The 27,454-nt window shown below is 38.5% G+C and overlaps 1 protein-coding gene across 1 annotated transcript in view; it reads left to right on the forward strand.

The window, feature by feature from the left end:
- The first annotated feature begins 2,514 nt into the window (after window positions 1-2,514).
- The window catches only part of LOC137193050 (diacylglycerol kinase beta-like), a 115,917-nt gene continuing 90,977 nt past the window's right edge, over window positions 2,515-27,454 (forward strand). The window contains exons 1-3 of the mRNA XM_067604226.1: window positions 2,515-2,923; window positions 19,596-20,275; window positions 27,340-27,416. Coding sequence (XP_067460327.1) covers window positions 20,209-20,275; window positions 27,340-27,416 — 144 coding nt within the window. The 5' untranslated portion in view covers window positions 2,515-2,923; window positions 19,596-20,208. The remainder of the gene's footprint in view (window positions 2,924-19,595; window positions 20,276-27,339; window positions 27,417-27,454) is intronic.

The raw sequence follows: 27,454 nt of genomic DNA on the forward strand, positions 1-27,454 counted from the left end.
AATGAATGAGGAGCAACATTGAAATTTCATTTGCTGAAATTGACAGAAGCTCGGTGTAACTTCCAGACGACAGGAAGATGGAAATATGAGAACGAGGCGAGGGGGAGAGAGAGGAGAGAAAGTAATAATACACGCTCCTCTTGTTTCTCTGGGGATCTGCCTCTTTTAGCTCACATGTACAGCAGCAGGAAACGATGCAGCATTCTGTGAAATGAGGCAACACACCACATGTGTGTGAAAAAGAAAGAAAAAAGAAAACTAGTATGTGTGTGTGTGTGTGTGTGTGTGTATGTGTTAACGCTCTTAGATGAGCTGTGAGAAATGCAGGGCGGATAGTTCAACGCTACTGGCTTTATTCATCAATGACTTCACCACAGAAATAGCCAGCTGCACAACAACAGGCTGACACATTGCAGTGACACCTTTAGAGTTGGTTGACATACTGCGTGTGTGTAGGGTTGTGAGGGGAGAGCAAGAGAGACAGACAGAGGGTGTAATGGTGGGAACAATAGATGAAGAGATGAAATATAAAAATCAAAAAGAGAAGGCAGAATTTGAGGGAGCTCAGAACAGTTTCATGTGCTCTTGTGCTGTTGTTTTGGTCTTCTATTGGGCTTTGACATATATTTATATTTGCTTCCATGGCGATGTCAGTTTTTCCCCAAAGCAAATTTTACCTTGATTTGAGAGTGTATTAAATTCTTTGTATTTGAGCTTTGTTTTGGTAAAGAACTTGGTTGTTATGTCTATACAACTTGCTGTTTTCTATTATTTCCTTGCAACCATTTCCTGTCTTTGTCTCCTTTTACATTCTGAATGATTATACATTGTAAAACTTGAGCGAAATGCTTTGGAAATAATTTACTTAATTAAGGTCATGTCAATAAAGCAAATTAGAATAAAACCTAGGCCTGCGAGCAGGTATACAGGTGTCCAGGCACCCGAGCTGCACTGACTCAAGGCAACCAGGACGATGAGCAGCTCGTCCTCCCAAAAAAAACAACAGTATAGGTCTAAAATTCGGGCAGGCTAAAACGACCTATATTTACGTTTGCGCCATCTAGTGGCCATAGTAATTATGACCCGGGAAAGTGACGCTGTTCTGATGACGTCGGTATAAGGTGACTTGGTAAGATGATTTTGCCTTGTTATGAGGAGGTGGGTTGGGTGGATGGATAGATAGATAGATAGGAGACCACTGTTCACTTCCCGTTTCCAATCGCGAGTGTCATGTTTCCAAACGCGTCAGGATATTTCTTTAAAAACCATAATTTCAAGTGATCTTTTTAACCCTAATCCTAACCAAGTGGGTTTTGTGCCTAAACCTAACCAGACCGTTGTCACACCATAAAACATAATTATTTCTTAACAATGTTTTGTAACGATTTTGGAAAGTTGGAGTGCATTACTACAGCCTGAATTTTAGACCTATACTGTCGTTTTTTTTATGAGGATGTGTTGAGGATGAGCCAAGAAATGCTTCAGCTTTGGACCATAAGGGCTGTGGAGTGTGGATTTGTGCAAAACCTTTTCTCAGTTGTCCTGTCCCAAGCCACAAAAATACTGGGAAAACCTCCTGTGTGAAATCCAGAACATGTTGGTAACCAAGCTTGAATTTGGTCCATTGTGTTCCTTGCATGCACATCAATAATGTTCATTATAGACAGTTGTTTAATGTCTTGACATTCTGTGCAAGCAAAAATACATTACTTTAAAGGCTCCCACAATCTCTGGTTGGGATGATAATAATGGCACATATTCCACTGGACTTCCTGACTTGTCCGATGCATTCCAACAAAAATACCTTTAACAAAATGTGGAGACCCTTCATTGAATATGTTACTGTGAATGTGTATGAGCCATTTTAACTCAGCCTTTTGTGTGAAGTTTGCATGGGATGCTAAGGCCCAACTATAACTGAGTCTCAAAATGAGGTATAATAATATTTGACAGGTGTGCCTGTAGAGAAAGGCATTTTTATTGACTATGTTGAACTCTTTTAAATTCTTTAAAAAAACGACATTTCTTTTTCTAATTTATTTTTGTTAGTTCTTTGCGTATTTAAATTGTACTGCACCCGTTGTGCTTTAATGTCTTGTCTTCTTTTGTAAAAAGACAAAAGAAAAAAACAATTCTCAATAAATCATTGCATCTCGATTCACGAGTGTTGAGGTGTCTCCCGGATATTTTTCTCTGCAATACACTTAAAACCTACAAGGCAAAAATAAAAATGTATAATACTTTTGTATAATTTATAATACTTACTTTTTTTCCCTGTTCACTGACTTGTTTTTCACTGCAGAAGAAAATAAAAGAGAGGAAAGGCAGATTTAACCCTACAGAAGTTGGACTGGGGGAGGAAAAGAAGACCTATTTACAGCTGTTGATTAGCGAAACAGAAAGCAGAGAGAGAGAGAGAGAGGAAACTGAACACAGGGGGAAGCAGAAACACACACACACACACACACAGAGAGAGAGAGAGAGAGAGAGAGAGGGAGAGAGAGAGAGAAAGAGAGAGAGAGAAAGAGAGAGCATTAACCATGCGCACATGGGAATCACAGAGACTGAGTGAGAGAGAGAAGAGAGACAGAGAGAGAGGGAGGGCAGCAGAGGGAGAAAAAAGGCTTAATTAATTCAGGGTGGATGGGAGGGATGTTGCTGCTGTCCCTGCCGAGGCTCCTGTGCCTCTGCTGTCGTGCTGCATGTAACCGAGTGTTTGTGTGAACAGAGAGGAGGACTCGGCTGCTGCCTGCTGCCTGCTTACTGGGAAGCAGACGCTAGAAAACCAGACACCAGTCCAGCTCAGCCACAAATCCACGTCCGGGAGCCCACTGGCTGACTGACCGGCAGACTGGTTGGGTCTTCACTGAAGAACTAAACAGGGATGTTACATGGACTATAGTGGGAGTAGCGATGGTCAGAGGTAGGAAAGATTTTCTCTGTGATTATTCCTGCTGTCCCCTTCTCCCATTCCTGTCTCCTTCTTTTCCTTCCATGTCGATGATCATGCAGTTTTTCTTTTTTTTATCAGTGTCCTCTGATCTGTCTTTGTTGTTTCATCTTTCTCTCTATTTTTAGCACATTCTCAGCACTGAAATGTTTTTGTTTCACCATATTTCCGTTCCTGTTTCATGCAGAATTCCCTTTTCTTTTCTGGACCATTGCCACCGAGCCCAATTTTGTTTCCATTGTATGCCGATTACAGCTTTTGTGCCCAAATGTGACATAATCTTTACTGATTCCCAACTTTTTTTTTTTTTTTCTTAAATGAACTGTATCTGAACCTGTGATGCTGATGAGGCTTTCTGGTAAGGTTTTGTGATAAATGGCATCACAACTTCTCTTGTAGTTGAGGACATTAGAACAACAGAGTGAATGACAGGGGACGTGATGACTGTTTGGGTGGAGATGATTAAAAACAAAACGCCTCAGACTCATTTTATTTCAGGAAGCAGCTGCAGACAACACACTTCAACAAAACATATGACCTGAAAACATATTTCACCAGTAGGGTAACATGGGTCAGGCAGTAGCAAGTCAAGGGCATGATGATTAACTCTTTATGCCAAAAGATGTTTTAGTATTTTACACATTCATCCCTTGTATATTTACTCATATTCACCCAGGATGTATCTTAAATTAACTAAAGATGTAGTGTGTGCTTCAGAATATTGTTTTCATACTGTGCTGTCCTCAGTGCTGAGAGGGAGAGGAAGTATACAAAGAGGCTGACATATTTAATTTAAATTATAAACTATAATTCAGTGCTATCAGTTTATATAAAAGGCCTCTAATTAAACGGTATTGGTTTTTGAGTATATGTTGCACGTCTTAATGTCACTCCCTTTTATTCCTAGGCTGACTCCTTGAGAGCGATGCTTTAGCATGAGACGGCTGACTTCCCGTGATTAATCTCCAGTCGGCACGCCTAATTACATCTCATCAAGCAATCACCAAATGCGATGGTTATTCATTCCTTGACAGTATCCACTTGATCGGTGATAAACATTAGGGATTCTCTGCCCGAGCGTCATCTGTGAGAACGAGCAGAGAGGGCAGCGCTGACAGAATGAGGAGAAGATATTCAGCAGAGGCAGAAACACTCGAGAAGAGGGAGAATCTGAATAGGGAGGAGGAAGAGAGAGTGTAAGGATAGAGGATGGAAAGAGGTTGAGGGGAAGAGGATCATTTCGCAGCTCTGTTATGCTGCTCACGTTCTGAGCCCCAAGACAGCATATAAGCGCCTGTGTTTACAATATACGTGTGTGCGTGTGACAGTTTCATGTGTATGTATGCTATGTTAGTCATGTTGAAATCGTGTTAACAGTCTCTGTGAGAGGCCAGCTGCTGGGTCAGTGGAGGTCTGTGAGGACGGTGGTGAAAGCCTCCTGATGATGTTGCCCTCAGACAGTAATTCATCATATGGATTAGGAGGTGAACAATCGCCTGTCTGAACATGGATCTGTGTGATTAGGACGAGAGCATGTACAGACCCACTCAAAGTGATTCCATTCATTTCCGCACTGACCTGAAAAAACAGAACAAGCTAGATGTATATGACACATTTAATACGTTTTAAACTTATTGCCTCGTTTACACGGAGGCCAAAGCTAAAAAAAACACTATAAATCACTGAAAACTAGATTGACTACAGGAATCTTTTACGTCAAATCCTCAAGCTGAAGTGAGTGTTCTGAGTCATTATTGTTACTGAGCTTTTAGCATCACAGCTCCCCTCACGGGTGACGGAAAGCACTGATGTTGTTCACCCGTGATATACAGTATTTTTCTTACTTTGCTAAAATACTGCAAAACCCACAGACAATTATAATACAATAGCTGTGTTGTTACACGTGATTGCAGTTAAAATGATCTTTTAAAAGTAACTTTATAGGCCTAGATTTGTACGGTTCGACCGAGAGACACACTGAGCTTAAAATCCTTGACGTAATGAGGCCCTAAGGGGCTGTTCAGATATTGCGTCCAAAAGCGCATAGAAAACGCCAGCCGTCCTGCTTTCATCCTTTTATCCAAGGTGCTTGGGAGGTTGCGCTACTGTTGCGTCTGCTGTTACTAAGCAACCAAAACCGGTTTTAACTTTTTGGTTTTGAATGGTGGTTGGCAACCAGCGTTGGCTGAGCTTTCAACCGGATGTTTTGACGTCCTTGGATGGAAAGGGTGAATTAAGTCCTGTGGAGCTGATTGGTTCATTCTTGTCACATCACCTGTGGTGCGCTTGCTGCATTCAAAAAAGTTGAGATTTTTCCATGTAAGTGCACTGTGGGTGTGCCTGAAAAAACAAGTGCAACGAATGTGTCTTGCAATGGTTCCACTTTTTGTTTTGAGTGTGCTTGTCATGCATCTCCATTGAAAATAATGAAAGACGCAAAAAACGGCCCCTAAGGATCGAGGATATTGTGTGCCGTACAGATTACAAAGCCCTTTGTGGCAAATTTGTGATTCTGTTTTCTGATTTTGAGTCACATAGATAATTTGACCTGATGTGTTTGATACTACAACAAGGACTCCTGGATCAGCTACTTTGTCAGAAATACAACAGACAAGCAACTGTTGTACAATCTGTTTACAGTGCAGCCAAATAAACTGACCTTGTTTTTAATAAAGAAGTCTGATTGACAATCTGATTTCATGCTGTGCAAAGTGCAAGTACTTTTATGCATAATAGGAGGGCACAGTAAAGTTGGTGACCTTGCTGAAGAGTTAGAGGTGCCTGTCACCTCTTCATGTAACAGCTTGTGGTGGCTGTTTCTTTTTTTTGAGCCGCTTCTGAAAAATGCAGAAAATAGAATGCTAGTCTTGTTTTGAAGACACATTTTTTATGAATGTTCGTGATCAGTGCTAACTATGGTAACAAATACATTGCTTTCCTGTTGCTGCTTCACAAAAAAAGCCACCCCTTGCTTCATCAGTTGAATGCACTTAATGTGAAGCAGCAGTCTGAAGGAAATGTTCAGTTTGCATTAGCAGTAATAAAATATAGCTCTGATTCACTGTAAAGAGAGTGAACACTAAACAGAGGCCGTTATGCATACATCGTGCTTAGGTAGGCAATCTGAACCCAGCTGGGGAATGATGGACTCTGCCACTAATAATAAAAACAATTACACAGAGAGGTAATTACTGAATCCAAATCTATTGAATGACTGTTGCAGAAAGTAGTATAAATAGTATCAAAAACAATGTTTGATTTCATGAAAATCTTACAGATTATGCTTTAATACCATATTTTTCACTTGGATAGTGATGCGACTACTTAGTCTAAACATGATGAAAGATCAACAAAATGATTATAATTTTTGAACACCTGAACAAAATGATATGAATCAGTGAAGTAATTCATAATATCCACTTCTGCTAAATAAACAAAAAAAGTAAGTAACAAAAGTAATCCTGTTTGAAGTTATTAACCAGTAACATGACAAACTGCTGCTTGCTTGTAATTCCATGTTACTATGTTAAGTAGAATTAGTATTATATGTTACTGGATTCGGCTGTTTGATGATTTTTTAAAGCTTTCAGCTCAGTAGCAGCTCTGCTCACAGGCATTCCTTCACTCTGTTTTTCACATGCATCACATGCTTACACACTCGCCTGTTTTTGCTTTGTTTTGTTTTTGGGCTTAACAGGCCAATAGGAAATGTGACTAAAGGACATTCAGTAGACTGTGGACAGGCTTACACTCCCTAATTGAACATAATGTAAACACCAGGCCTGCAGTACTGATATGCCTGTCTGGGTCGGAATATTTGTGCTGGATTTATTGGTTTGACTTTTTACTAGTTCAGAGTGTAATAGTTTTAAAGAGGTGCCCATATTTACAACAGATTTGCTGAAAGTGTAGAAAATCTTCTATATCATTAAGTAGAGCCTCTTTTATGCACCAAGGTGTTGGTATTCACTCTCATGGGTGAAGCAGCAACCTAAAGTGTTTGTATTAACAGAAACTTCCTTACAGCTCTGAAGAGAACAGGAAAAGCCTGCTACTAAGAGTTTGCTTCTCACATCATGTCATTTTGCCTGATTGGTGGTAGATGACATATGGTCGTGGAAAAACTGAGTGGAAACAAAATATCTCATAATTTATGACTGAATGATAAACTGTTTATGGCAGCCTAGATTTGCTAAAAATAAAGGCGGTTGTTGCTTTCAACATATTTCATCATTTATTTATGATTTAATAGAATTCAAAAGTTTCCCTCACATACAGATACATGTGATAGTCATACAGTGTGGAATAAGTTTTTTTTGCCAAAGATAAAGAACCTTAATGCTAATATGTCATTCAATGTAACAGTGGAGTATATCACATTGTCAGTATCTTATCACCAGCTGACTTTCTTTAGTCTTTAATGTGTGCTGTTGCAGAGGATCTGTGATTTCAGGCTCTGTTAACCTTTTCATGTTGTTGACACATATTGACATTTTATATTCACAACACTGGCCCATCACAGGCCAGAGAAAGAGAATGTACAACTATTCTTTTCAAATGGTTGGCAATCCCCTTTAAATACAGTGCAATCGCTTGTTGTGTATAGCTTGGCCTTTCCATTCCCCTCTACGTTTTACACACAATCCCCCAGTTGCCATGACACCCAGGCCTTCCATAAATACTCCTGGTATTTGTGAGGCTACATCCCCAGTAGGTTAGAGAACAGAAAGCCAGGGCCCTATGTGAGCCTAGCCTGCAGCAGGGCTAATCACAGATCAATCCACAATGTTCTCAGATAGTTTGGGTGTCAGCTACGGTGCATTTCCTAGCATAGGATCTGCTCACTGTGCTGCAGGTGTCAGCCACAGTGGTTCACAACACAGCGCACACATTTCGTTTGTATTTCTTATTCCTGTAACCTCGACAATGTACACCTGCTGAAGGCAAATACGCATGATAAAACTTCAGTATGACTAACGATGCTGAGGAAGATCTGACAGCGATCAAGGTTTGCTGGCCTGGCAAGCTGTGAAAACAGAGGCGAGAACCGAGGTGATTCATTCTCTTGAGATGGAAAAAACTATCACAGAAGAGATCAAATTTTAAAAAAGGACTAAGTGGAAACATTGAGTTGTGATAACGGGGGCAAGAGATGATGATAGTTTGGGACAAGAGGCAGGAATAGCATGTGTGTGTGCGTTTTAAGTATGTGTGTGTGTTGTCAAGTCTTGACAAGGGATCAGCAGCAGTCCTTTTATGGATAAAGATGAAGCTCAGTCAACAACCCCTTGGGACGACTATGCCCCATGCAGTTTGTTCTCTAAAACAATACTGGCAACTTTCTTGAACTATGTCTTTGGCCTGTTGACCTTTGCCCCTTCCCTCTGATGCCTTCAGACAGAGGAAAACTATACTAAGCAAAACTTAGTGGTTAAAGGGGCCCTGTGGAGTTAGTACATTGTGTTTTACCCACCAAAACATATTGTGTGTATCCTTGAGATCTAACAAAAGTGTGTAAAATATATTTCCTTTCTCATAAAACATTTGCAAAGCTGATCTTTAAAATGTACTTTAAATTCCTGAATTGCTTATATTCATGTTTATGAGCTTGCATTCTTCTTCTTCACTGCCTTTGCTGGAGCACTGCTGTGTTTCTTTGCACATTACAGCCACCTTTAGTTCACTGGAATAGTGTGAAACCATTGGCAGGACTCTGTAATTATTATTATCCCTGAATGAAAACTATTTCAATATAATATTTTTTTCTATAAATTGGAATTTCCAGTTCTTCTGTATTGTGGTCCTTACTTCTCCTAATTTCCCCTGTTCAGCTAGAGGAAGGTGTAGACATGTGCCTCCAGCAATACACATTACTGTTCGTCACCAGTTGCTTCTTTGCCATTGAGGAGCTTCACCAGTTCATCTCATGTCTTTATTGTCCCACAGAAGGAAATTATTATTTTTTTTCGCAGCAAAGCAGCTTAAAAAACAATCATACATTAATGATGTGAATACAATACACACAAACTACAAAATACACTGCAGCAAATAAGAGTACTGATAAGCTAAGTCTTGGGCACAAATACTGTAATTAAGTACAAATTGGATGTATTTTATTTTATTAAGTTTTACACTTTAATTCACTTCATTTCAGAAGGAAATGATGTGCTTAAATTTATTTGACATCTATAGTTACTACTTACATACAAAAGATACAGTATGATCCGCTTATAAAATATAATGAATTGCTATAGAAGAAACATGTAAAAACATTAATGATGGGAGTTGCCAAGATGACATTTTCTTTTCAATTATAAACACATTTCAGACAGTCAACTCAGTTAGAAATGTCATGTAGTATGTGTAGTGTAGTATGTGTAACTGTGTGGTTTTGCTCATAAACAGGGAGTGAACAACAAGCAGTCCAGTTCATTAAATGTAAAATTATACAATTTGAAATATCAGCCTCAAATTTAACTGTCCACATTAATGCCTCTGTCCATGTAATATGATGTTGAAAAAGTGCTGTGAGGTAACTTTAGGTGTGTGAGGGTTCGGTGTATAGGATTTTTCTTAACATTTGCTTGGCTGATTGACAGTCTATTGTAATTGGTTTAATGTTGTAATGGCATTTTGTCAGTCATATCAGTGTCTTAATAGCCTTGCTTTATTGCTCAAGCATTGTGAGCATTTTCTTAAGCATCCTGGACCATTACAAAGAACCATCACTGGCGCTAATTGTTCTAAGCAGAGGAAACCTAGGATTCAGGTGATTTAAGCGCTTCAGTGACTAATACTAAATAACTGGCCCTCTTTTGGTCTCAAGGGTAAATAATTAAAACCTCAGCCCACACACACTTGAGCTGTTTGAATTCCTTGTTTTGTGGAAAGCTCTGAATGAGCAGAGAGCGATTATGATGGCAAAAGTGTGGATTTCAGACACACGCAATCACACACACACACACACACACACACACACACACACACACACACACACACACACACAGGTCACAGGAAAATGCAAATCCAGCCTGAAGCGCCAACAAGCTCCTGCAGGTGTGCAAAGCTTTTATAGTCAGGCATGACGCTGCTGTCAAAAAGTTTCTGCATGTGTGATTACACTGCATGTTAATTACACTGTTGTGTTAAACTATGTGTTAAACAGGGAAAGTCCAGATGACAATAAAATAGAGAAAATGCAGAGCACGTAATGCTTTCCTGTCACTGTGTGCAGGTATTTGTGTAGTATTCAGGGAGCAGCATTTGAAGCTGTTGAGTGCTTGGAGAGTGTATTGATATATACACTCAACCTGTTAATACCCATGAGACAATTAGTGTATGTGGGAGTTAATATTCTGACTTCACTGGATTTGAGTTTACTCAACCTTCAACTTGTTAAGACCATAAATAATATGGATTATATGGTTGATAGTGTCAATAAATTTTGTGGTGTCAATAAGTGTTGGACCAAAATTAGCAGAAGAAATCAATGACCCAGAAACAACAGAAAGAGGGCTGTTAATGATTATGGGGAGAGAAATCCACCTTCAATGTTTCTGAGAGCTGTAGAAGAAAAGGAAATCATTGATACTGTTAGCAAGTGTAAGAATAAAAGTTCTACTGACTTACGGACTGAATAACTACTGAAACTGATATGACAATAGTCAAGAACATCATTGATGGTACTGCAAAACCATGAACTCACATTTGTAACTTGTCCTTCAAAACTGGTAAATTTCCAAGCAAAATGAAAATTTCAAAAGTTATCCCATTATATAAAGCTGGAGATAGACAACACTTTACAAATTACAGGCTGGTCAAATTACAGGTCTTTACTTTCACAATTCCCAAAGATACTTGAAAAACTCTTTATTGAAAGGTTAGAAAATTTCATGGAGAGGCACAATTTCCTGACTGACAGTCAATGTGGACTCAAAACAAACAGATCAACATCTTTGGCGCTAATTGAATTAATAGAAGAAATTACTTATTGTATAGATAAAAAAAGTATGGAGAATTTATAGATCTAAAAAAAACTTTTTGATCATGATATATTACTTGACAAGTTGTAAAGGTATGGTATCAGAGGGCTTGTGCTGAAATGGTTGAGAAGCTTTTTAAGAAACAGTCAACATTTTTAAAGATAGGTGAGCATAAATCAACATGCATGGCTATTACTTGCGGAGTCCTTCAGGGGTCAATATTAGACCCGCAATTGTTCATTTTGTACATAAATGATATATGCATGTATCAAAAATACTGTTATTGTTTTATTTGCAGATGACACTAATATTTAATGTGGTTTGACATAACAAAATATCATTAAATTTGAACAAAGCAAAGATTATGCTGTTTGGAAATTGTAAAACAAACACTCACGTACAAGTGATGATAGACAATGTTAACATAGAAAGAGTATATGAAATAAATTTCTGTGTGTGATATTAGACCACAAAATCTGCTGGAAACCTCATATAAAATATGTGCGAGCAAAGCTGGCAAGGAGTGTTGCAGTTCTGGAAGAAACAAGACACATTCTGGATCATAAAGCATTGTACACTCTGTGTTGTTCACTTGTTTTACTGTGTCTGAATTACTGTGTAGAGGTGTGGACTAACACGTACAAAAACAACTTACACTCTACACAACTGACAAAAAAGAGCCACAAGGATAGTTAACAATGTAGAACATCTTGAACATACCAACATGCTGTTTTTCACATGCTTTGAAATTCATGGACTGATAGAATTTAAGACTGTACAATTAATGTATAAAGCAAGAAACAATTTACTTCCAGGTAACATGCAAAAAATGTTCTTAGACATAGAGGGGGGTTATAACTTAAGAGGAAAGTTTAACTTAAAAAAACATTGTGTTCATTCCACTCTGAAGAGGATGTGTATGTCAATTTGCGGGGTAAATTTAAACAAAGTCCAAAAATAGATCAATTCAAGAAGATGTACAAAAAAATAATTTTTAAGAGGTGTAGTGATGAGGAAGGGTTGGTAGGATGAACATTGAGGTCATTTTCTAAGTTATATCTGATTGACACTGGGTGGATATTTGTGTTGCATATGACATCATTGGGGTAGTTGTTTGTGAGTTGTATATATGATCAATATGGAGTTAATTGTTTGAGTTATGGAGGTCATATAGGTGTATACTTCTTCCTACTCCTTTTTGGACATAGAATATTTATTTATCTTGTTTGTTTATGTTTATGAGACTTTGTTTAATGAGAGTTTGCTGTACGTTTACTGTTCAATTTATTCCTTATTCTTGTTTTGTTTTTATATTTTTTTATTTGTTACATGTTTGAAATAAACACACAATCAAAATGGTGTCAATACAGTTTTACCACTCAACACAGGTGTGAATTGGGGCTTGAATTTAAGGTTTCTGGAGTTGCTGTGTAAGCTACGGACCCAGTTATAGCGGGGTATCTATATATAGCAAGTGCTTGCATCATGAAGATTATCTCTGTGCTGTAAATGACTGTTTGACACAGAAAAGCTTCTGTCAGAATCCATTTAATCATATGGTCACACAGTCCTATGGTTTCCTGCAGCAGGCACGTATGCACTGACAGTAAAAGCGCTTTGCTGGTGAACAAGTGTGTTGAGAGCTTCGCTGCTACTATCAGAGCTTCTGCACACTCTTCCTGTAGAGAAGGCCTGCCTAGCCCACAGCATCCTGCTTAACACTTGATGGGGGAATGTCAGTTAGAAGCATCCTGTATGGCATTTTTCCTTCAGCAAAAGTGCACTGCCAACTTTAAGGTAGACTCTTGCAATTCTGATGACTGGACTGACTCTCCATCAGCCCTCTGCTTTTTTTCCTCCGTCAGACTCCTCTCCAACTCTTCCTCTGTGAACATAATTATGCCAGGCTCCTGTTTCTGTTTATCTATATAAGTGTATCATTATCAGTATCCTAATTTGGCAGTGCTGCGCTCTCCACGTGCTTTGTGCCTTGGAATAAATCTTGGTGGTGGATGTGCAGACGCAACAGCAGCAGACTGGAGCTGTGTGTTGGATTGGATGGAATAGTAATGACAATAAACTGTAGTGAAAATCTTCAGCTTCCTTCTACCTTAGGTTAAATGATAGGGATTGAGTGATGCTTACATATTTCTCATCTGCATTTTTTTCTTTTTTTTTTTTTTACTGAGAACAAGCTATGTTTACATTGGCCTGACAAGGATTTTGAAATTTATTTGTGTTAGCAGCAAAGGCAGAAGTGGGTTCACCGCTACAAAACCTCTTGGGGAGAAGGTTGGTATGTAGATAGTTTGGATAACTAAGTTGTTTCTAGTAAATATTCAGTCCATTTCATTTGAACCCAGTGTTTCCCAAAGCTTTTTGGGCCTAAACATAACCAAATCTTAATCATAGAGGTGCTCATCAGAAAATGGTCATGTTAATTATTTATAAAAAAGGGTCAAGTGCACTTGGAAGCTACTCACACATGATAGTGTCCTGGTGATATCAAAAATACCAAAAAATTAAAATATATACTAACTAATATTAATTACTAATATATAGTCCAGACTCTAAGTATTTCAATGTTAGTTCATGCTCAAAGGGCTCACACATGGCTCAGCATTGATTGAAAGGTCATTTGGGACAGTGGCAACATGCAAAATATTTTGTCCTTTAGTTAGGAGGACTCGTTTGTTTTATTCCTGTTGGGTAGGTCCAATTACAGTAGAAAATATATCATACAGGTATGTGACAATTACATACTTGTTTTATGGAACTGTCACAGCATAATTCACCCAATGATAAATTAAACACAGTTGGAAAGATTAAAAAAAACATCATTGGGTTGCATTGGACAGCTCTAATATTTTGGTAGAAAAATCTTTTAGCACTATAAATCACATAACAACCTGTAAACCATTTAAATCACATATTTGTACTGTAGGAGTAGCTGACAGATCCTTCACTGTGCTTTCCTCCTCATCCTCCTCCAAAATGTAATCAAACAGACAACGTTTCGATCCAAGTAGGATCTTTGTCAAGTCCCCAACAGATGTTATCATTAGTATAATGATGATAGTTATAATGATCATAAAAGTGTGACACCAGTCACATATGCCAATATGCACTAACACACATATGCGTATATACATTCAAAGGTGACCTTGTTCATTATTTCGGTGTTGTGCCAATACCTGACTCCCTTTCTTTGGAACAATGTCTTCCTACACCCAATTCACTAATTAGCCACTGCTTTTTCAGGCACACAGAATGAATGCGTGCTGTAATGAACGTAATGTGCTTTGGAGGTGTAAATAACCCTTTTCTATTCCTCTGTCTCTTTTCTTTTCGTAACACAGAGAGGCTCTGTGTGTCAGTGACGCTTGTTAAAACCACAGCACTCAAGCAGCAGATTCGAAGAAGTCTCGATTCCTTGGCCGAGGGTGGTAACTTAACTGGAGACTTCATTCGTTGCAACCCCCTCCTCCCCATACTAGTGAACTGTTGTTCTTACATACTTAGTTATATTGTCCAGTTTAAACATACAAGATGTAATGTGTTTAGAGATTATGGTTACAGATTTTATTTTCAGACAGAGCCAAGCTAGATGTTTCCCCCTGTTTCCAGTCTTTATGCGAAGATAAGCTAACCAGCTACAATCTTCTTATTTAACTCTCCACCAGAGAGCGAATAAGTCTATTAAATATATTATTAAACTATTGCTTTAAGAAATGGAACTGTTTTTCTGTGGTTTAACAGGCAAAGGTTTATCAGGAGCACAGTCAATAAAATACAGTCCTAAGTGTATGTGGTTTGTGTTAAAAGCATCTTCAAGACAAACACGTAGTGAGGAAATATGCACACAATGTATGCTTATCACGTAGTTACATCTATCCATAGTAGCTGTGGTGATCTCTCTCTTCCTGTATCTCCCCCTGTCTATCTCTGTCATGGTGCCTCTCTTTGTGTGCACTGCAGTGACGTCATAGTTGCCGGGCAACCTTGTGAGCAAAACAGAATCCCTCTCTGCACAGAGGGGAGGCCCCGTACGCTTGATTGGCACGTGCTTCTCTCTCTGTTTCTCTGTCACGCTCTCACAGTAAATACATATAGATATTCCCTTTGTTCCTTTCCCTGTGTTAGTAACATTACTAAATATGTGCAGCCTGTGAGTATGCCATGGGCTGTCTTCCATGTAGTCCAGGAGTGAAGAAAGCAGCTGACAGAGGGAACTGGAGGCATATTAAGTGGTAAAGTAAGAACACAGCTTCACTTTTATAAGTGGCTGATGAAAAGGTGGAGATATTCTGTATTTTTATGCCTCTGCACCAGCGATATCTGTGGCCGGAGGCATTATGTTTTCGGGTTGTCCATCCCTCCATCCCATTCTTGTGAATGTGATATCTCAGGAAGAATTTTCTTCAAATTTGGCACAAATGTCCACTTGGGCTCAAGGATGAATTGATTGGATTTTGGTGGTCAAAGGTCAAAGGTTACTGTGACCTCACGTCGGTCCCATTCTCATGAACAGGATATCTCAGGAAGGTCTGTAGGGAATTTCATTACATCTGACACTCAGACTCAAGGATGAACTGATTAGAATTTGGTGGTCAAAGGTCAAAGATCAAGGACACTGTGACCTCACAAAACACGTTTTTGGCCATAACTCAAGAATTCATATGCTAATTGTGACAAAGTTTAACACAATAGGATAAAATGATGAAGTGATGACATTTTTTATCCAAAAGGTCAAAGGTCAACTTCACTGTGACATCATAATGTTCTACAAAAACACTTTTCTGGCCATTATTCAACACCATACAGGAACAGAGGGGGAGATTGTGACCATTTATCATTTGGTCGGATACTGAATTGCTGACACTAATCTTGGGTGTCCACCTTGAAACTGTGGTGATTTTTATTAAATTCCACCAAAGTTTTCACTACAAATACTATATGAGTCTGGACAGACATGGACGCAAACTGCAACTTGACTGGTTGGTGGAGGCATACAACCACGAAGTGGTATTTCTAGTTCTTATTGTCAACTGTCATGGCACATACTACTGTTGTTGTCAGGCCCATAGGGGAATTAATCACCACTAACCCTTATGGCTAAAGGCTATGACAGAAACTAAACCAAAGTGCTTCAGGGATGAGTTATCATTCATTGTCCATCACAGTCTCAACAAGTTCTTCACTATCAGCAGCAAGCCACTCTCCCCTCTTTTTCCTCTACTCTTTGGCATATACCCTCCAACCAGTGTTGGCAACTATTTTCATTGTAAAGTCAGTAGATGTCGCTAGAAGATGTTATAATGTCACATTTAAAAAAATAAAACTGAAGAAAATGAAGTCAAAATAAACAGAACTGACTCCAATAAACAAAAAATAAAACAGATGTATTGTAAAATACATTTACACACAAATATTAATTTTATTTACACGCAAAATATTTAATACATGTAGTAACAAGAAAACTGGATTCATAAGCCTCACTGTCAAATTAGTTTTATTGTTCCTTAATATCAGGAACATCACAAGTGAAAGAATTAGGGAGTAACAGCTACTTCCATGGAAGTGCAAGACAGCACTTAAAGTAAAGATATACATAGAATAAAAGTAAAAAAGTGAGATACATAACAGTTAGCGCAACAGTCATTTAAAGTCCAATTGAAATTAAATTGCCTTTTTCTTGTCTGCTACAAATCTGCTCTGTAAATAAATTGTCATGCGTTCCCCGAGAAAAAATCTGAAACCAAAAGGGAGAAATTTATATTTTAAATTCTTTGATTTCATGATTGTGCCCCCTAGTGTTAAATTATTTTGATTATATACCACTCTGCCATGCACTTGGTGCCTGCAGTCCTTATTTTGATACAGCAAATCCAATCTTTCATAAAGCAATAATGTGACTTTCTATCATAGGTCACACTGAGCCTGATATTTCTGATATTTTTCGAAAGACCTTTATTTTAATAACTAATTTTTACCAATACATTAAAAAAAACAAACATGTTAAACAGACACCCCAACCATTGTACTCAAAACAAATAGCCTCACAACAACTATATTGGTTAGAAATAACATAGATAACACATTTACAGTCACAAAATAACAAATGGAGCATGTAGAGATAATGGTCCAATAAGGACATTTAGAGAATATTTTTTTGTCACAGATCTGACAAAACAGTGGATGTAACAATGTCAAGTTAAACTGCTACAGAACTGTGACAGCAGGGTTTTCTACTGGCAACATAATGTTCAGTTGAAACCAGCTGATGTTGGCAGAACAGCAACAAACAGGACAGGGAAGTCAGAGAGTATTCAGAGACAGCCCAAAACATTGTTGGTTTTGGTCTTTTCATTGGATTTGTTTACAATAAGAAAAATAAACACCAAATTATTCTTTAAAAGCTGAGTGTTATACAGAATTATATAATATTTAATTTCAATATTACAATTAATTTAATATCAACATAATAATTTCTCCTTAGAAGCAAACATCATATTACCTTGAAAAACCACAGTCACTTGACAGATTATTAATCAAACATACCTGTTATCTATTGCCAATGATCCATAGACCCAAACATTATACCCAATAGTGTAATCTCTATAACTGAATAAATCCAAATAGTTCATGTTATCCCACCTCACTCCAGTGAAGTGGCTCATATGTAAAGCAGTAGCTCAGAATCGTAATATTTTATGTTGATTTATGCTTTGAAGAGTAAAAAAAACGTTATTCAACCTCACTTCTTTCAGTGGAGGACCATTTCTAAAAATACATTTTTGTTATTCCCTTGGTGAATTTGACTTAGTCACCCATGCTTTCATCTCTTCTCTTGGAACTATGTGTACTTGGGCATCAGTCAAAAGTCCTCTCATCTCCAATTTACACAAAATGTGCAAGTATGAATTCTTACTGGAGGCAACACACTATATGACCCAATTTTATTTTTATACCTTTCCATCAAAGCCTGTTGGCAGTCAATCAGTCAGCGGCTGATTGAATGTATAAAGTGTCTTTATGAAGCATAACATTTATCAGAAAAGCACAGGTGCAACTTACAACATCAATGATAGCTCTGTTTCACTTAAATGTCTCAGTAAGCCATCCCAGTGAACCGGCATACCATAACCAGGGCTCTGGAACTGACATACTGCAGCAAACTCAAGTCCAGCAATTGATAATAATGTGATTAGTTACACCTTTGCCAGACATACCTAAATATCTGCTGCGGAAAATACCTACTGCCATGAAATTAATGGTATTATATGTGTGTCTCATTTTTGAGGGCAAAATGGGCGGTGGGTCAAATGGGACATTTTGAGCACAGAAAAATTTTCTTTTTTGCAAGCACATAATTTATTTTGATTACCCAAAGAATAATTGAATTTGAGCAAACAAAACTCTATTGTGTGTTTGACATTATCCACATAAGGGCACAATAATAACCTCTAAACTCAGATTTTCTCATTTGTCTTTTCTCAACATTCCTGATCTGTGCACTCAAGTTTGCCTGCAGTCTTGCTCAACCTGACACAGTAGAGCAATAACATTTAGTACAATGATAAATGAACTGTTTTGTCATGAGGACTTGTTGGACAGAATTCTTAGACATCTCAGCTGCTTCACCTGTTCTACAATATAACTGATATTTCTTATAATAAAGTGTAGATTTTTACCACTGAGGAGCAGCTTCAGTGGAAAAATGATAGTGGAAAATATCCTTTACCTGAGAAGTGAGATGTTCTGGACAAAAAGCACATGTTCCCTGAATTAAGATGTTGTTTTGGTGAGGATGCCCTCTGTGTGGTTCATTCCAGTTTTATCTGTAGTTTCAGTTTCAAGTCTCTATCAGCTGTAGGAGTGAAATGTGTTTAGACATAACCCAGATAGCAAAATTGCTGCAGGCCAGATCCGAGCCACACCCGACACTTGCAGCACTTTCGTCGGCCCACATAGCGTGTTGAATGATGGCACTTGGGCGGTCCACTCTTGTTTCCCAGATCTGGGCCACAAGCAAGCCGTATATCAACCAAGAACAAACCAGATAAACCAGAACTGGTCCACATCCAGAATACACATACCTGAGAACACTGTATCTTTACCAAAAAAGGCCCACATTTGATTTGGGATATTTGGGCCATATTTGCTATTTCACATGTGGGCCGTTTCGGGCTCACATCCATTTTGTCTGGGCCAGAAGAAGGCCAGCAGTGCCGCATCTTTGCTTCAAGTGGCCCACTTTTGTATGCTATCTGAGAAAGAAAAAAGAAGAAGAACCAGCATTTCCTTCAGTTAGCCGTTTTCCCTGATCCTCAGTGTTCAGATGCTTCAACACTCTTCACCTCACTTTCTGCTATAAATCTCCTTTTGTTCGTACTTTGCTGTCATCCTTGTAGCCGCTCACCCTCCTTCCTCTTCCTCCGTAAACCTCCCCTCCCTACCATGTCGGTCTATTAAATGACTTTGAGACTTTACTGATTTTTCCTTTTCGACTATACAGCTATTCATACATTTTATATTTTATAAACAGGCCAGACAATGCTGATGATCACCTCAATTTATGTTTCTCTCTTCCCTCCTCTACCTTATTCTTGTGTTTGCCTCTCTCTCTCTCTCTCTCTCTCTCTCTCTCTCTCTCTCTACAGGTCAGAGAGGGTATTTTCTGCTGCAGACCTGCTGAGACGCCGTGTGCCATCTCCGAGTCATGAGGAGTAGTTAGTTACTGTGACAGACAGTCGCCTTTGTGGACATAAATCAGACTTGACATTATCTTCACTGCCACAGGCCGGCTGGGAGCTGAACCACATTCAACCATATCATAGTAGACTAAAATCTATTTATTTTTGTATCCTTTTGTTTTTGTATTTTGTCATTTATGACAAAATACAAATACATATACATAATATATATATGACAAATTCAATACCTGGAGCCCCTCAGCAATATTCAGGACGTGGAAGCAGCGACCTCCAGCCTCAGTTCAACTACACCTTTCAGCTAAACCCCTCTGAACTCAACATTTATCATCTCCCCAGTTTCCAGCCTCAACCTCTACTCGTGTGGCTTCACTTATTTCGTTCTTTCACCTCCCACATGCTCGTAAGGTGCTTTTTGTAGAGGGGCAGAGATGATGTCCCAAAACCTCTTGCCTCAGTCTTGTTACACAACTTGACCCAAGGATAACCATCAGTCCCCCTAGTGGCACTTGTGGACCGACTCATTCTCAGACACACAGCCTCGCCCCTGGCCTCAGGCAGTATGGGAGACGGGAGCTGGGTATGTTTGAGCCCAGCTGAGTTTACCCAGCTGCAGCAGTACAGCGAGTGTGAGTACCCACGTGCCTGAATCTAGATTTGTTTTTGTTCTTTTGTATGTGTGGAAGATATGGATGATGTGTTTCTGTGTGCCTCTGTGTACGTGTGCATCTGTTCAAAAGCTTTATTTGCAAAAAAAACAAACAAATCATGTGGTATTGATGCTGTAGTGTGTCAAAGGTTTCACACAACTCATGTCAAAAGAGCATCAAATGGGTTTAAAGTAGCAACAAATATCCCTAACAAGCTAACTGAATTTGTATATGAATACATAAATATATATAAATATATTGAGTCCAATTTTAAAAAAATCTTTAAAAAGTATTTTCGATGACCTAAAATCAGTCAGTTACAAATTATTTTACTTACCGTTTTCTTTTACTTGCTATGTTAAGTTTTCAGCTCTTTGTGTGTAAAAATAATCTATTTGTTCCACAGTATTAGTGATAATTTCCCATTTTCTTTGTTATTTATCTGATAATGGCTTTTTTAAAAACACTTTTAAAAAACTGATTGGAGGTTTAGTTACAAAAGCAAACACTAGACAAACAAACAAGGACTTCAGCCTGGATGATTGGTGTGACGTGACTCTTCCTTTTTTTTTAACGTAAAGCTTGAAAGCAGGATGACCTCGAGGCAAACAACCACATTTGTTAGTCAAAAGAGCATCTATCCACCTGCTCCTGGATTCTGTCCATCCAATACTCTCTAACACAAGCCATTCTGTTGAGGAATTACACAATCATGCATGAATCATTCTTTTATAGACTCGTATGAAGTGAAACCAGAACAGCTAAATGTGATAGAATCACTGACTGAAAGGTTTGAATCTCCAAGTTCTGATAGAGTAGATGGTTCATCTTGACTTTGTGGACTTAAACTTGTGTGTGTGTATGTGTGTGTGTGTGTGTGTGTGTGTGTGTGTGTGTATGCATGGGCACACACATGTATGTATGCATGTATGTGGCTTAATTTTATGTATGAGGAAAAATGTTATCTTCAGACATGATTTCTAATAGCTTGTGAAGGGATGCTGCTTCTATTTATTGCTATAAAACTCTCTTTTCCCTCTCTTCGCAATTCTTTTGTGGTTAACCTGTCAACTCTATCAGTTCCTAAAATTCAAAAGACAATAAGATAAATCGCTTTCTCTTCGTCTTTTCCTACCTCACTGGCTGTTGTGAAATCCTTATATAAGTGTGCCCCTTGATTTGATTGCCAGTTCTTTGGTGCCAGTAACAAAGATCTGCAGTGCTGATGTGGAGGATGGTCAAGATATTCTGTTCTCAGACTGAACAGCAGAAATTAGACTTAGTTGCACTAAGAAGAAAGAAAAACTGATATGGGAACACACTGTATCAATTTGTTTTTGGATCTGTGTGTATGTTACACCCGGGGCAGTAGTGCAGGACAACATACACCATCATAATAAAGATTATATATGAGATATACGGGGCTAGAACAGTGACAGTTAAATACATACCCAGTATGCCCCGTGGTCCGACGATACCCGAGCCAAGGGCTTCTATTAGCGACTGTCTTGCTAATCCCACAGTTTGACAGGTTATTTAGATCTGCTGGTTACTTTAGCTTAGTAGTTAGCAATGACACTCATCAACCCATATTTCTTTAATTTTTTCTATATAACAACTCCGATTGTTGATCAGCAACAACATAACATAATTGTTTGCCTGACTGGCCATAGGATTTGGGCTCCTAAAGCAATACGGTTTTCTTATTTTATGCTATTAAATTGGCAAAGACCTCTGCATTTACCACAAGTCAAATTAGAGGGACTGTTTTCATCCAAAAAGGGGCTGGGGCATGATGCAAGGGCAAAGTAGCGGAATGTCCTGCTCTCATCTATGGTGGAGATTTTGAGCCACACTTCAGTAATTTTTGCTCTGGGACTCTTAATATGTCACTTTATTAAATTTTAATATTTTTTCAGGTGAAAAAGTAACCATGTAGATTCCCAATATGTGGTCAGTTTAACGCCTGTTTGTAAATCTGCCGTGACGTTTCGGAGCCGCTGGCTGGGTGAGACCAGCTGGTCATCTCATAGCAGCAGCCCAACTCCTGCGTCGTCATCCTGGGGGTAACATGATCTGATGAACTGATCTGTACAGCTCTGTGGTGATTTACTGCTGCTCTAATGACTCTGCAGCATTTTGATATATGATAGAATTCCTTTTGGAAGATAAATGTTGGTCTCACAGATGAAATCTAACTATGCCACATTAGTTTCTATGAATGTAAAGTGAAGCTTCATGTTTTTACCGTACAGAACAACAGCACTGCCTCTGGGGCTCTATATGTACAGCTATCACCATATTTCAATAATATAAATGTATTAAAATGAACAGATCAATCTATATTGAATATCATTTTATTTTATTAAGCGACCTCCTCCCGTCCTCAGAAGTTTGTACTCCTGAGTTGAACTTGCCAAGTCCTTACTCACCTACCTGACTGTACTGTAACAAAATAATCTCAACTCACAGCTCTAACACTTTTTTTCTCACAAAAAATAACCCCATTGACAGAGAGATGCAGTAAATTATGTTATTCAGTCTGAATTGCAGCTATAAAAAACCCCCACTATTATGTAGCTTAATGTAATGAAACGAAATTTAATATAGACTGATCTGTTCATTTTAATATATTTACATTTATTGAAATGTGGTGAGATCTGTAGTACAAATAGAGCCCCAGAGGCAGCACTGTTGTTCAGTCCAATAAAAACATGAAGCTTCACTTTATATTTAGACAAACTAATGTGGCAGCTTCAATTGTTACATTTCATCTGTGAGACCAACATTTATCTTACAAAAGGAATTAAATCATATATCTAAATGCTACGGAGACATTAGAGCCAGCAGTAAATCACCAAAGAGCTGCACAGATCAGTTCATCAGATCATGTTCTCCCCACCATGACGACACAGGACTCGGGCTGCTGCTGTGAGAGTGCTGGCTGTTCTCACCCGACCAGCGGCTCCTCATATCTCCAAAAATGTTGCAGCAGATTTAGGAATAAGCGTTATTTGGATAAAATGACCACATTTAGGGAATTTATATAGATACTTTCTCAAAAGACTTTAAAATATTAAAACTTAATAATGTGACATATTAACAGTCCTAGAGCGAAAATGACAAAATTACAGTTTATAGCCTGGTTTAAAATCTCTGCCGTTGCCCTTGGGGATCATCAGACTGCAAGGCATACTGGGTAATGCAGTCTCAGCAGAAAGTTGACACTGAAAAAACAAACTGAGAGTGTAAAAAAAAGTTGTCACTGAAAAAAGACAGAAATGAAGAAAAAATCTGAAGATCGACATTGAAAAACACATCATAATGCATAAAATATCAAAATAAAATAAGATTGTATAATTGCAATTTTTTTAATGTCCTTGTTTTATTTTTCAGTGGAACTTTTTTTAGTGCCAATATAACTTCTTCCAATACAAGTGCTTCAATGCCAATGTTTCCTTTTTCACTTCAGGTTTTAATTTCAGTGCCAAAATTTAACTGTCACTGCCCTGACCCCATAAAGATATTGCAGGAGTTCATTTTTAAATACAGTATTTATCAACATATAATTTCACTTTAAGAAGATATTACAAAATATATTTTAATTTTTTATGTCTATGATGAATAGCGTACCTTTGATAACACTGTAAAAATATATAAAATGCAGGTGGGCTACTTTAAAGTTACTAAATGGCTCTGACATAACCTGCAGTGTGGAACTTTTACATATAAATGAACGTCAGTTACATTCAAGGCCTTGACAAATGAGTTCACATGATAATGATTAAGACTATCACTGCCAGATAAATATCTCTGTATATCACAGTATACAGAGTTTTTGTATCTGGTGTTTGGTTTGACATCCCACATTGGCCGCATTGACTACTATTCTGATTGAAATGAATCATTTTGTGGGGGTTGTGAGACGCTCGAAACAATTTATACACCGTTTTACAGCCGCAACAGTAGTGATTGAGTAGGCTACGGCAGAGCCTATGACGTAAGCACATGTCGATGGTATTTTTGTAATTACTCTCACTGACAGAAGGGAGGACAACGTCCCGCACTCCAGTTTTAAAGTAGTTATAGATGGACAGATGCTGTGGTGGGTTAGGGCTTCTGATTTCAATTGTTGAAGGGTGCAGCATCTCCTACTGGTTGGAATTCTTAAGTAAGATTTATTCCTACAGTAGGTCGACAAAGACAGCACCAGCACTCCTGTCTAAGAGACAATATACAGCATATGAGATATAAAGATATACCATAACAGATTTTACCATACTGTCCACACTTCACTCATGCTGCCCGTCAGACCCGCTGCCTCTTCCTGGGGCACTGAGCCACGGTTTGTTATTCAGGTTAAAGTGGGAAGAAGCAGCGGGTCTGACGGGCAGCATGAGTGAAGTGGAGCCTGTGGAGGAAGCACCGGGTTCGTCAGGGTGAAACAGTCCGTGAAGGGAAGCACAGTCAGGGGAGAGGGCAACAAATCAGCCTCTCATAATCGGCAGAAATGGCCTATGCTGATATTTCACTTTAAAGCTTTTATCGGTCGATACCGATGACGTGCAGATAATATCGTGCATCCCTGACTTAAAAGAAACTCAATGCTTTTTACCCCAAATTTCACACAGTGCGACTAGCTAATCCTGTATACTCCTAGAATATTTGCGTACATCTTCTATCTACTAAGGCCCAATCTGTGACTTTACAGTAGTACTCCATATATAGAGGAGAAGGCAACCAGCTGCTGAATAACAGGTAAAATGTTTTAATTTTTTCCATAACGTCTGTGACCTTGACTAACCGCAAATACTGAGGTTAAATGCATTCATGCAGTGTTCTCAGTCAGCTGCTTTTCAAGTTGGTTACTTCCCTTGTTGGAGTCACACAAGCTAAATTTATTGTGTTATATTTTTAGGGGTTCATTAACAAGTGAAACCAGATATATAAAAAAAGAATCCTGGTATTTTAAACCACACAAAACAACAGGCAGACCTAACTTCACCCCCACCGCCACTCACTGGGCAGCTGAAGTCTAGCCACCAGGTGTGTCATTAAATAAGTTTCCTTCGCTTTTGAACAGCGGAAGTAGCTTTCTTGTTCTTTATCATGTCACAGCATTATACATTTAGCTCACTCTTAAAAGTTATTTTAGAATTGACCTATCATTTATGTGTGTTTTAGTAAAGAATGTGGCTTTGTAAATTAAATGAACTTGTGAAAGCAACCCAGGACGAGACCCTGCACAGGACAGAAAAATAATCTAGGCTAATGCTCATTCAATGCACATTCGTGTTGCTGACACTGTGGTCGACTCTGATTTTTGGTTTATGAGCCAGGTAGCACTCGAGAAGGACTGTAATCAAAACATGACAAATGTGCACACTGGAAAGGCCCCTGCAGGATGGGAAGGTCTCATTTTTACTGATGGTAAGAGGAGGAGAGACAGGAAGGCTTGTGTATCACTAGCCAATCAATCAAGGACTCAATGAAGGACACTGGCAGTGTTTCGTCTAGAGATACGGCTATGTGAGGGAGTAATACTGTTATAAAGCCATATAATCAAATAGATCAGTCGATTCATAGATTGTAGCCATTTTGGTAATTGTGTAATTGTTTGAGTAATTTTTCATGCAAATATGCTGCTGGTTTTAGGCCCTCACATGTCAGGATTTGCTGCTTTTCTTTGTGTTCTGTGATCATAAACTGAATAGCTTTATGGACTGTTGGTCTGACAAAACAAACAATTTCAAGTTGTTGCCTTGGCTCTTGGAATTTTCACTTTTTTCTTACATTTTGCTGACAAAACAAATGAATGAATTGAGAAAATAATGAGCAGATTAATCAATAAAGAAAATAATCACTTTTTGCAGCCCTAATGTAATCAGTTAGTCCTGAAATAATTAGTTGATTAATCAATTTGTAGTAAATATTTTCTGGTTCAACATTCCCAAGTACGAGATACTGTGTTTTATAAAAAATAATGAAATATCTTTGGGAGGACTGTTAGTCGGTGTGTTGTATGATGGACACTTTGCAATATTTAATTTATTACATTAATTAATATAGTAATCTGCACTGACAGTGAAAATAATCATTATTTGCCCTATAAACAATTGAAAACCTCTTTGCATGTTCTTATACTGTTTGAGTACATTAAGTTGCAAATGCTGGTCACTTGTGTGCATTTGATGGATGCACCTCACTAATCACATTGTGCATACAGTTAATGCAGGAGAGTAGACTGCACTTTTCTGCACACCGGATGCTCTCTAATCATATTTCTCTCATCTTACCTAAGATCCTAAACTCTCTCTCTCTGTCTCCCTGTGTCATTGTGTGAACATCTAATGCACGGCAGGACTAGGAAAGCATTACAGCCTGCAAAGCTGCTGAGCACTAAAAATAATGAAGTGAGGTGTCATCCGTAGTTGATTATAAGAGCTAACATGATTGGTCTTGAGCGTGTGTGTGCATAAGTGTGTGTGTGTATAATGGTGTCGGTGTGGTGATCTGCCCATGCACTTGTGTACATTTGTCCCCTGTAATTTGTTTGACAGGTGATCGTGGGAGGAGGTCATTACAGTTAGTGCTCTGCACCGAGGCTTTGTGACGTGTGTGTGTGTGTGTGTGTGTGGAGAGGTCTATGCGTGCATATGGATATGGGATTAGCATCTAAAAGTGAGAAAGACACCATGTTCCCCTTTTCCTTTTAATTAACAGGGTGACTCACAGGCTCAGCTCAACTGATGTAGTCCTTCGTAGAACAGATGAGTATTTATTAGGCCATTTGCTAATAAAATGCACCATGCTCGCTCACTTTTGAGGAAGGATTGTGTGCGAAGGAACGTTTCAACTGAGAGACGAGACTAAAAAAACCACAAAATACACCAGGTGTACATAGAGTCTGATGGGGCCCCTTCACTTAAAAATGCTCTGCTGAGTATGTTGCAAGGTTTTCATAAGTGAGCCAAGTGTATCAAAGCAAATACATTGCGGTAAATGCAATAAGAAAATTCTGTTTTTCTCTCTTTCCTCCTCAGACTCTACAAAGAAGCTAAAGGATGTGCTGGAGGAGTTTCACGGTGAAGGAGTCCTTTCCAAATACAATCCTGAGCAGGTGTGTCTGCGCCACAGTTCCCTCCTCCAGTGTGATTC

Source organism: Thunnus thynnus, chromosome 11 (genome assembly GCF_963924715.1).
Source record: "Thunnus thynnus chromosome 11, fThuThy2.1, whole genome shotgun sequence".
In the NCBI taxonomy this organism is placed as follows: Eukaryota; Metazoa; Chordata; class Actinopteri; order Scombriformes; family Scombridae; genus Thunnus; species Thunnus thynnus.